General features: G+C 35.6%; 2 protein-coding genes across 5 annotated transcripts in view; one reads left to right on the top strand and one right to left on the bottom strand.

Annotated features, from left to right (window-relative positions):
• The window catches only part of LOC118768137 (zinc finger protein 708-like), a 141,347-nt gene that overhangs the window by 116,129 nt on the left and 13,077 nt on the right, over positions 1-12,141 (top strand). The window contains exon 1 of one of the 4 annotated variants that reach the window (XM_036514015.1): positions 6,837-6,849. The exons of the other annotated variants lie outside the window; for them this stretch is intronic. The gene's annotated coding sequence lies outside the window, so the exon portion shown is untranslated. Of the gene's footprint in view, positions 1-6,836; positions 6,850-12,141 lie in introns of those variants that run through there. 4 annotated transcript variants of the gene reach the window in all.
• LOC115225245 (gastrula zinc finger protein XlCGF8.2DB-like) lies at positions 441-3,828 on the bottom strand. The gene is made up of 3 exons (XM_029796184.2): positions 2,999-3,828; positions 1,113-1,202; positions 441-568 (listed from the first exon to the last, which is right to left on the bottom strand). Exons 1-3 carry the CDS (start codon positions 3,624-3,626, stop codon positions 441-443), a joined length of 846 nt encoding a protein of 281 aa, XP_029652044.2. The 5' UTR covers positions 3,627-3,828.

Consider the following 12,141-nt stretch of genomic DNA (forward strand, 5'->3'; position numbering starts at 1 on the left):
CTGCGGGACTGAGCCAGAGTGGCATAGTACCGAGGGTCTGTTATCTAAACACTACATAACCAAAAATTTACTGAACATACGAATAAAAATTCATAGGGTAGGAAGTAAGGCCAATAAGAATTTCAATGCAATGGTAAAAAGAAGACATCCATGTTTATTAAGTTCAAATTGCTTTTAGTTAATCCTGAAGCTCTCAAAAATTGTCGGCTGACGCATCTACTTTCGGGCGATTTCATTCATTTCATTGTCTAGCCTATCATACGCCTGTATGACCCTGGGTTCTCCGCTGCTCTTCTGCTGCATAAACTTTCGGATAGTGCTCCATGCTCTCTGGGCATCTGCAAAACTGGCATAGTAGGGAGAGTTGACTGTATCCATATTTATTATTGAAATATCACTTCCAATGTCTAACTGAAGTTTAATATGTATTCCAATCATTTTTACATGTACGAATTTTGTTTCTGTTCAGAGCCCTCTAGGATCTTTAATGGTTGATCTTCAGAATTTAGTTCTGCAGTGTGAATTTCTGTATATTCAGTGTTGTAAGGCCTTTTACCACAAAAGACACCTGAACATCTCAGGTGTAAATTCTTTGAGTTTAAAAATATTCACACATTCTGTTAATTGTTCCTGCGTATGTGATAAAATCACCATCCTCTTTTTTCATTATATTCCAAAACACCATCCAAGTGTTAGAGAAGTTTTATCACCGAATATGTTAGACAGTAATTCCATTGTTTCTTTAAACAAATTTCATTGAGTTTTTTTGGGGTAATATGAAATTAAAGTAATGTTCATGCTCAGATGGGGCTCATTTATGTCATAATAACCTTACTTTTTCTGTGTCTGACCATGTCTTACAATCTTCCTTAAAAATTACCTGCTGTAGTACAATGCAACAGTTATACCGTCCTCTGGGTTACAACTGGATTCATTGAGTCCAAAACGGGGTCTGGCAAAAATGTACTTCCCTCATTTTTGGACTTCTTTGAATAAAGCCCCAATAATTGTTGTTGTTGCTGCCTTTGTCGTTGATTTTGCAACAGTTTTAAAGAAGCTAATTAGTCTTCCATGATTTAACAATTTTGTATCACAAAAATTTGTTAACTGACCTGCAAGAGCTTCGAAACCCTCATCGCCAGATGTTGTAACATAATTGTTCCGTACAATAAATAAGATAACCAGAAAATTGTAACAACAATCTAATGAACAAACAAATCTTTTAAGAACCAACATTTATTATTCCTTAGGAAGTAAACCAAGCGACACCTTCCGACTTCACTTGACTCTGAACCGCAAACCCACTCAGATCGTTACTATTTATACTTTACTCGGACCAGTCTATCTCTCACAAGGGGACATGGTAACTCTCATCACAACAGGTGCCATTCTAACCAGATGCCCATGATAAATCCCTGCTTGGTGTCTGGTAAGAACAAGACCATGAAAACCTGCTCTACAGAATGATTTAGCAAAAAATAAGTATGATGATAATCCCTTGCATGGGTTGAGCGGGGATGTGTTTGAACCATAGGTAGAGTGGGGCATTAGGCTCTTGAAAAATATTTCCCACTCTACACCCAAAACTGTGACAAACAGCAATAAGCCTCCAGCTAGTGCCAGAATATGTGGGTAGTAGCACAAAGGGTGCAGATCCTGGGATCCCTGAGTGTGTCCAGCAGAGGATAACTGATCATGGCTGGGAACTGGAGTGTAATACATTTGTGTCAAAATAATATATCCTCAAGAAAACAGACCAAATTAATATAATCAATATTGTTTGAATAAAAAACACAAATCGTAATTAGTGAGTTGATGCAAATGAGGAAAATGTGAAAAATGAATTTATTTTGTAAAAAGTAATACATTTGCTGTATTTTATTCAGCAGGACATCTGTTTTATCATTGATATTGTTATTGATCAATATGAATAAGTATATGTTTAGTTAAGGTAGATTATTGAGAGAATGATTTAGCACAGATTACACAGTCATAAGAATCTTCTCCTGTATGAATATGTTTGTGTTTAGTTTATTATTTCTCTCTATGAAAGAATGACTTGTCACAGATGTCACAGTGATAGGATTTCTCTCCTGTATGAATGTATTTGTGATGAGTTCAATATTGTTCCACAGAGAATGATTTACCTCAGATATCACAGCAATAGAGTTTCTCTCCTGTATGAATACATTATAAGTATATACAGCATATTCCTGAGAGAATGATTTGCTGCAGACATCACAGTCACATAGTTTCTATCCAGTATGAGCAGACTTGTAATTAATTAAATATTTTCTTAAACGGAATAATTTACTGCAGATACCACAGTGCTATGGTTTGTCCCCTGTATTAATGCATTTGTGTCTATTTAAGTACCTCTTCTGAGAGAATGATTTACCACAGATATAGCACCGATATTGTTTCTCACCTGTATGAACTGATTTGTGAGAATCAAGGTAACTTTTTTGAGAGAATGACATTCCGCAGACATCACATTGATGAGGTTTCTCTCCTGTATGAATATATTTATGAGAATCAAGGTTACTTTTTTGAGAGAATGATTTTCCACAAATATCACACTGATATGGTTTCTCACCTGTATGAATGTATTTATGAGAATCAAGGCTACTTTTTTGAGAGAATGACATTCCACAGACATCACATTGATGAGGTTTCTCTCCTGTATGAATGTATTTGTGAGTGGTAAGGCTACTTTTCTGAGAGAATGATTTACCACAAATATCACACTGATTTGGTTTCTCTCCAGTATGAACAGATTTGTGATAAGTAAGACTACTCTTATGAGAGAATGATTTTCCACAAATATCACATCGATATGGTTTCTCTCCTGTATGAATGGATTTGTGAGAAGAAAGGTGACTTTTTCGAGAGAATGATTTTCCACAGATATCACAGTGATAAGGTTTCTCCCCTGTATGAATGTATTTGTGAGAAGTCAGGTGAATTTTTCGAGAGAATGATTTTCCACAGATATCACAGTGATAAGGTTTCTCTCCTGCATGAGTGGATATGTGTCTAGTAAGGTTGCTTTTATCAGAGAATGATTTACCACAAATATCACAGTGATAAGGTTTCTCTCCTGTATGAATGGATTTGTGAGAAGAAAGGTGACTTTTTCGAGAGAATGATTTTCCACAGATATCACAGTGATAAGGTTTCTCTCCTGTATGACTGGATATGTGTCTAGTAAGGTTATTTTTATCAGAGAATGATTTACCACAAATATCACAGTGATAAGGTTTCTCTCCTGTATGAATGTATTTGTGTTTAGTAAGGCCTATCTTCTGAGAGAATGATTTACCACAAATATCACATTGATAAGGTTTCTCTCCTGTATGAATGTATTTGTGAGAAGTAAGGTGACTTTTTTGGGAGAATGACTTTCCACAGACATCACAGTGATATGGTTTCTCCCCTGTATGAATGGATATGTGAGAAGTAAGGCTGTGCTTCTGGGAGAATGATTTACCACAGTGATATGGCTTCCTACCAGCATGAATGAATTTGTGAACAGTGAGATTTCGCTTATTAGAAAATGTCTTTTTACACATATCACATTGGTGTGATAATTTTTCTCTTTCTTTTGTCATCTCTTGAGGATTCATTATTGTTCTATAGCATACAAACACAAAATATAATTTTGCCTCCTTTTTTATATATTTCTATTGCTTATATTTCCAGCAGTACTGATCTTCATCAATATCTGAAGATGATACAAACACCTTTGCAGATATCTCCCGCTCCAAACAGAATGTGAAATACTTTAGCAAATATTCCAGGCAATGATGGAAACAAATGTTGCCATCAATTCAGAAATATTTCACAATTTTCCACCATAGACAAATCATATAAACAGAGTTATGTCAAATATTTATAACATCTTCCATTAGATGATCAATATTCATGAAGTATCACTAACATTTCACCTCCTGAAATGACACAGAAACAGAAGAAGATATAGGAAAAACTTAAAAAGCAGAGATTCAACTATTAAAAAAAATATAACTACATCTTCATAATGATAAACTGTGGATAAAATCCTTCAATTTGTCTTTGTAATTTATTTATGGCAATTTATAATATGGTAACCCTTTTGTTACCATATTTCTTTTGAGATTCAGTGTGTTTCTTTCAATTATTTTAAATATAATAAAGAATTTAGTAAACTTAGTTATCATTCAACTAGTGTTAGCAACATAAATTGTAACTAAGGTTTCGTGGAAGATTTTAATTCAAAACTTATGAAAACAAGACATTTTACCACAGAGCCAGAGCCGGTTTGGGCCGGGTTAGTAAGAAAAGGGTGTGGTCTTTGAAATTTATTTTGTTATTAAAATTATATGATACAACCTTGTGTAATGTCTACATATACACGGACTTCCGTTCCTCTTCCTTCAGATATTATGTAAAACATTATCCCTTTAGTGTTCAGATTATTCTGTTAAATGTAATTCTTTTTCACTCTATTTCAGATCTATTATTAATGAAATTAGGTAATGTTCATGATTGTTACAACTTCTGTAACAGATCAAACATAAACTACAATTTAGTGAACCAACCCATCATGACTTTTCCTCTCGTAACTTTATTAATAATAAAAACAAACTACACTCACATATGTTGAAGGTGTGGTCACTAATTTCGAGAAAGTGTTCTGTGAATTGACGTATGAAGAGTAGAGCCAGGACAGAATGGCGATCCTTCGGTATAGGTACACACGTGACTTTGTTTACATTTCTAAAGATAACCCTAACCCCCACATATAAAAAAACACCTTTTTGAAATATATCCGGTACTTCCGGAAGTACATCGGTACTTATACCGTAAGATCGCCTTTCTTTTTAAAACAAAGTAAATAAAACACAAAAGCATAGGTACTACTAGCGAAGACTGGACCCGGTACGCGCTAGCTAGTCGTAAGTAGTCGATCCTACAACGAAAATTTTAGGAAAAAAGTAAATAAGTAAGAAACAACTGCAAAATTTTACCGATGCGTGTGTTAAATTATAAGGCACAAAAAGAAAATGACTCTCCCCAGACACAACAGAATATGCTTCAATACACGAATTCATATAAAGAACCTTGCAAACCAAATCCAAAAACGAAATAGAATTATCTGTTTCTTTATTACCCACAAGGGGCGAAACACGGACGGGACAAACAAGGACAGACAAACGGATTAAGTCGATCACATTGACCCCAGTGCGTAACTGGTACTTAATTTATCGATCCCGGAGGATGAAAGGCAAAGTCGACCTTGGCGGAATTTGAACCCAGAACGTAACGGCGGACGAAATTAATATCGATGTCAGACTAGCAACATTGAATACTTTCATTATTGTCTGGAGTTTCGAATTTTCCAGGTTCTTCTGCTTTCACTAAAAATAAAATATGTACGATATCTTACCTGTTATGATAAATAAATCAGTGCTAAATGTCAATTAACGCAAACCACACCAAAAAAGCCATTCAGCGGGAAACGTAATTGAAAGAAAGCTCAAAAAATAGACATGGAATATTGACGAAACGAACTGAATGGTTTTCGAATACAGGTAGAAATAACACACACGAGTCTTCCTATTTTCCCTCCATCCCTCTTTGATAAGTCCTGTTGGTTTCTTTCCGTCCCTGTAATTTAAGGGTTCGGTAACAGGATAGTGGAAAAGTACCAATAGATATGAAAATAAGCAGTCAGTTTTGTATGTTTTGTCATCATTTGGATTTTTCCTCATAACTCACATTTTTGAAAAGTAATTATACCAATAAAAACCATTGAGAATTTACCAACTTAGTTTTAGCATCCGATAAATTTATAGTATTACGATATGTACGACATCCGGATATCAGTTCGTTTCGTCTATATTCCATGTCTATTTTTTGAGCTTTCTTTCAATTACGTTTCCCGCTGAATGGCTTTTTTGGTGTGGTTTGCGTTAATTGACTTTTAGCACTGAGTTATTTATAACAGGTAAGATATCGTACATATTTTATTTTTAGTGAAAGCAGAAGAACCTGGAAAATTCGAAAGTCCAGACAATAATGAAAGTATTCAATGTTCCTAGTCTGACATCGATATTAATTTCGTCCGCCGTTACGTTCTGGGTTCAAATTCCGCCGAGGTCGACTTTGCCTTTCATCCTTTCGGGGTCGATAAATTAAGTACCAGTTACGCACTGGGTCAATGTGATCGACTTAATCCGTTTGTCTGTTCTTGTTTGTTTCGTCCGTGTTTCGCCCCTTGTGGGTAATAAAGAAATAGATATTAATTCTATTTGGTTTGCAAGGTTCTTTATATGAATTCGTGTATTGAAGCATATTCTGTTGTGTCTGGGAAGAGTCATTTTCTTTTTGTGCCTTATAATTTAACTCACTCATCGGTAAAATTTTGCAGTTATTTCTTACTTATTTCCTTTTTTCCTAAAATTTTCGTTGCGTCTTGCAACCTTTTCAATAGTTTTGACTCTGTCCGTTATTTACACTGCTTTTCCTTTTGTTTGTTTGGGTGCATTGAAACTAAACTAGAGAAAGTATTAGATTTATGACTCAGGTCATAATAGACGAAAGTAATGTCTTGTGTCATGAGTATCATTTTAAAGTGTAATTTATTCGGGCAACAGTTTATCATTATGAAAATGTAGTTATAATTTTTATTGTTAAACCTTTGCTTTTTCAGTCTTTCCTATATCTTCTACTGTTTCTGTGTCATTTCAGATACTCGTATAAAGGAGTTTTACGTGAGATACATCATGAATATTGATCATGTTTTGAAAACGAATGTCAGCCGTTATAAATAATAGATAATAACTCTGTTTATATAATATATCTATGGTGAATAACGGTGAAATATTTCTTCTGAATTAATAGCAACATTTGTTTTCCTCATTGCCAGGAATATTTACAAAAGTATTTTGCATTGTGTTTGAATGTGAGAAAATCTGGAAAGGTGTTTGTATCATTTTCAGATATTTAAGATCAGATTTGCTGTAGAAGATATATATAAAGAAGAAGGGGGAAATATATTTTCTGTCTGTATACTACAGAACAATAATGAATGGGCTGGAAATGTTAAAAGAAAGAGAAAAGTTATCAGACCAATGTGATATCTGTAAAAAGACTTTTTCTAATAAGGGAAATCTCACTGTTCACAAATGTATTGATCCAGGTGGAAAGAAATATTACTGTGATATCTGTGGTAAATCATTCTCTCATAGAAGTTCCCTTGATTCTCACAAACACATTCATACAGGTGAGAAACCGTATCAGTGTGATATCTGTGATAAATCCTTTTCATTAAAAAGTTATTTAACTACTCACAAATCCATTCATACAGGAGAGAAACCATATCGATGTGATATTTGTGGTAAATCATTCACTCAGAAATGTAGCCTCGCTCATCACAAATACACTCATACTGGAGAGAAACCATATCAATGTGATATTTGTGGTAAATCATTCTCTCAAAGGAGAGGCCTTTATTCTCACAAATACACTCATACAGGAGAGAAACCATATAAATGTGATATTTGTGGTAAATCATTCTCTCAAAAAGGTCACCTTACTTATCACAAATCAGTTCATACAGGTGAGAAACCATATCAGTGTGATATCTGTGATAAATCTTTTTCATCAAAAACTCATTTTACTACTCACAAACTTACACATACACGTGAGAAGCCACATCACTGCGATATTTGTGGTAAATTATTCTCTCAAAAATGTAACCTTACTACTCACAAATAAGTTCATACAGATGAGAAACCATATCAGTGTGATATCTGTGATAAATCTTTATCATCAAAAAGTCATTTAACTACTCACGAACTCATTCATGCTCATGAGAGGCCATATCCCTGTGATATTTGTGGTAAATCATTCACTCAAAGGAGAGCCCTTACTTATCACAAATACACTCATACAGGAGAGAAACCATATAAATGTGATATTTGTGGTAAATCATTCTCTCAAAAAGGTCACCTTACTTATCACAAATCAGTTCATACGGGTGAGAAACCATATCAGTGTGATATCTGTGATAAATCCTTTTCATTAAAAAGTTATTTAACTACTCACAAACTCATTCATACTAATGTGAGGCCATATCCCTGTGATATTTGCGGTAAATCATTCACTCAGAAATGCAGCCTCACTTCTCATATACCTATTCATACTGGAGAGAAATCATATCACTGCAATATATGTGGAAAATCATTCTCTCATAGGAGTGGCCTTACTTATAACAAATCAGTTCATAAAGGAGAGAAACCATATCACTGTGATATCTGTGGTGTAGCATTCTCTGAAAAAAGTAGCCTTGCTTATCACAAATACACACATACAGGAGACAATCCATATCCCTGTGATATATCTGTGTAAATCATTTTCTTCTAGAAGCAGTTTAACCTCTCATAGATACATTCACACAGCAGAGAGACCATATTCTTGCGATATCTGTGATAAGTCATTCTGTTTAAAAAAATATTTAACTGATCACAAACACGTTCATACACACGAGAATCCATATCTGTGGTAAATCATTCTCTCAAAAAAGGTACTTTAGTGGACACAAATGCATTAATACAGGGGACACACCATAGCACTGTAGTATCTGCAGTAAATCATTCCGTTTAAGAAAATATTTAATTAATTACAAGTCTGCTCACACTGGAGAGAAACTATGTGACTGTGATGTCTGCAGCAAATCATTCTCTCAGGAATATGCTGTATATACTTATAAACGTATTCATACAGAAGAGAAACTCTATTGCTGTGATATCTGAGGTAAATCATTCTCTGTGGAACAATATTGAACTCATCACAAATACATTCATACAGGAGAGAAATCATATCACTGTGACATCTGGGACAAGTCATTCTTTCATAGAGAGAAATAATAAACTAAACACAAACATATTCATACAGGAGAAGATTCTGATGACTGTAATCTGTGCTAAATCATTCTCTCAATAATCTACCTTAACTAAACATATACTTATTCATATTGATCAATAACAATATCATTGATAAAACCGATGTCCTGCTGAATAAAATACTGCAAATGTATTACTTTTTACAAAATAAATTCATTTTTCACATTTTCCTCATTTGCATCAACTCACTAATTACGATTTGTGTTTTTTATTCAAACAATATTGATTATATTAATTTGCTCTGTTTTCTTGTGGATATATTATTTTGACACAAATGTATTACACTCCAGTTCCCAGCCATGATCAGTTATCCTCTGCTGGACACACTCAGGGATCCCAGGATCTGCACCCTTTGTGCTACTGCCCACATATTCTGGCACTAGCTGGAGGCTTATTGCTGTTTGTCACAGTTTTGGGTGCAGAGTGGGAAGTATTTTTCAAGAGCCTAATGCCCCACTCTACCTATGGTTCAAGCACATCCCTGCTCAACCCATGCAAGTGATTATCATCATACTTATTTTTTGCTAAATCATTCTGTAGAGCAGGTTTTCATGGTCTTGTTCTTACCAGACACCAAGCAGGGATTTATGATGGGCATCTGGTTAGAATGGCACCTGTTGTGTTGAGAGTAGACTGGTCCGAGTAAAGTATAAATAGTAACGATCTGAGTGAGTTTGCGGTTCAGAGTCAAGTGAAGTCGGAAGGTGTCGCTTGGTTTACTTCCTAAGGAATATTGAATGTTGGTTCGTAAAAGATTTGTTAGTTCATTAGATTGTTGTTACAATTTTCTGGTTATCTTATTTATTGTACGGAACAATTATGTTACAACATCTGGCGATGAGGGTTTCGAAGCTCTTGCAGGTCAGTTAACAAATTTTTGTGATACAAAATTGTTAAATCATGGAAGACTAATTAGCTTCTATAAAACTGTTGCAAAATCAACGACAAAGGCAGCAACAACAACAATTATTGGAGCTTTATTCAAAGAAGTCCAAAAATGAGGGAAGTACATTTTTGCCAGACGCTGTTTTGGACTCTATGAATCCAGTTATAACCCAGAGGACGGTATAACTTGCATTGTACTACAGCAGGTAATTTTTAAGGAAGATTGTAAGACATGGTCAGACACAGAAAAAGTAAGGTTATTATGACATAAATGAGCCCCATCTGAGTATGAACATTATTTTAATTTCATATTACCCAAACAAACTCAATGAAATTTTTTTAAAGAAACAATAGAATTACTGTCTAACATATTCGGTGATAAAACTTCTCTAACACTTGGATGGTGTTTTGGAATATAATGAAAAAAGAGGATGGTGATTTTATCACATACGCAGGAACAATTAACAGAATGTGTGAATATTTTTAAACTCAAAGAATTTACACCTGAGATGTTCAGGTGTCTTCTTTTGGTAAAAGGCCTTACAACAACTGAATATACAGAAATTCACACTGCAGAACTAAATTCTGAAGATCAACCATTAAAGATCCTAGAGGGCTCTCAACAGAAACAAAATTCGTACACGTAAAAATGATTGGAATACATATTAAACTTCAGTTCGATACTGGAAGTGATATTTCAATAATAAATATGGATACATGGAAGAAGATAGGGCAACCTGTCTATTTTACATGTTTCAGTCATTTGACAGTGGCCATGCTGGAGCAGTGCCTTTAGTCGAGCAAATAAACCCCAGGACTTATTCTTTGTAAGCCTAGTACTTATTCTATTTTCTTTTTGCCAAACTGCTATGTGACAGGGGTGTAAACACACTAGCATCGGTTGTCAAGCAATGTTGGGGGGACAAACACAGACACACAAGCATACATATATATGATAGGCTTCTTTCAGTTTCCGTCTACCAAATCCACTCACAAGGCTTTGGTCGACCCGAAGCTATAGTAGAAGACATTGAACCAATGTGCCACGTTGTGGGACTGAACCCAGAACCTTATGGTTCATAAGCAAGCTACTTTCCACACAGCCATGTTGAGAAAAACAGCAAAATTTCTTTGTAGCATGACGGGTGACAAATTAAATTTCATAGGCGAAATGTGGGGATATGTCACATTTCCAGTGAAAGCATGCAAGGAGAATGTCTTCATCATTAAAAATGTTGATTATCTGTTTGGTACCTTTTTTTTTTTCTTGCTTCAGCTCAGAGCTGTGGCCCTGCTGATGCACCGCCGTTTTGTACTACACTTTATTACGAAGAACTTCCTCTAATGTGTGGCACTTGGTGAAGAATGGAGTTTGATATAGCTACTCTCATTTGCACCTCTGGCCGTGAGGTAGGTTCATCTGGGTTGGATGGTTCAACTGGGGTCTGGGAAGCCAGAAGGCTGCATCAGGCCCAGTCTGATCTGGCAGTGTTTCTACGGCTGGATGCCCTTCCTGACGCCAACCACTCCATGAGTGTAGTGTGTGATTTTTATGTGCCACCGGCACAGGTGCCAGATGAGGCTGGCAAATGGCCATGATCGGATGGTGCCTTTTACATGCCACCTGCACAGGTGCCAGACGAGGCTGGCAAACATCCACGATCGACTGGTGCTTTTTACGTGCCACCGGCACAAAGGACCAGAGGAGGCTGGCAAACGGCCATCTAAACATTTAATACCTTGCGTTTTGTAAATCAAATAATATCAACAAATTATAAAACAAACAAATAGCAAGAAGAATTTTTGCAGAACAGAGGTTATTTTAATGAAATATATCTTGTAATCACCTGAAAAGATACATCTACACTGTTGGCTACTCATAAAGCAACTCTTCAATATTCCACTCATAAAGATATGTTGAAACAATTGTAGTGATCAATAAATATTCTTGTATCTTCCATTAATTATATCATCATCATCATCTATTTCTTTGCTGCCCACAAGGGGCTAAACGTAGAGGGGACAGACAAAGGGATTAAGTCGATTACATCGACCACAGTGCAAAACTGGTACTTTATTTATCGACCCCAAAAGGATGACAGGCAAAGTCGACCTTGGTGGAATTTGAACTCAGAACGTAACGACAGACGAAATACCGCAAAGCATTTCGCCCGGCCTGCTAACGTTTCTGCCTCATCATCATCGTTTAATGTCTGCTTTCCTCGATGGCATGGGTTGGACGGTTTGACCGGGTCTCTTGGAAGCCAGATGGCTGCACCAGGCTCCAGTCTGATCTGGCAGTGTTTCT

The sequence above is a fragment of the Octopus sinensis genome, linkage group LG27 (assembly GCF_006345805.1).
Source record: "Octopus sinensis linkage group LG27, ASM634580v1, whole genome shotgun sequence".
In the NCBI taxonomy this organism is placed as follows: domain Eukaryota; kingdom Metazoa; phylum Mollusca; class Cephalopoda; order Octopoda; family Octopodidae; genus Octopus; species Octopus sinensis.

Excerpts from the sequence above, each read along its gene's own strand:
- LOC115225245 (XM_029796184.2), bottom strand. The coding sequence starts at position 3,626 with ATGAATCCTCAAGAGATGACAAAAGAAAGAGAAAAATTATCACACCAA. Across the intron at positions 1,203-2,998 it reads AGGAGAGAAACCTTATCACT|ATTGTTGTTACAATTTTCTG; the intron begins GTGATATCTGTG and ends TTTGTTCATTAG. Across the intron at positions 569-1,112 it reads GGGTTTCGAAGCTCTTGCAG|GTGTCTTTTGTGGTAAAAGG; the intron begins GTCAGTTAACAA and ends TGAGATGTTCAG.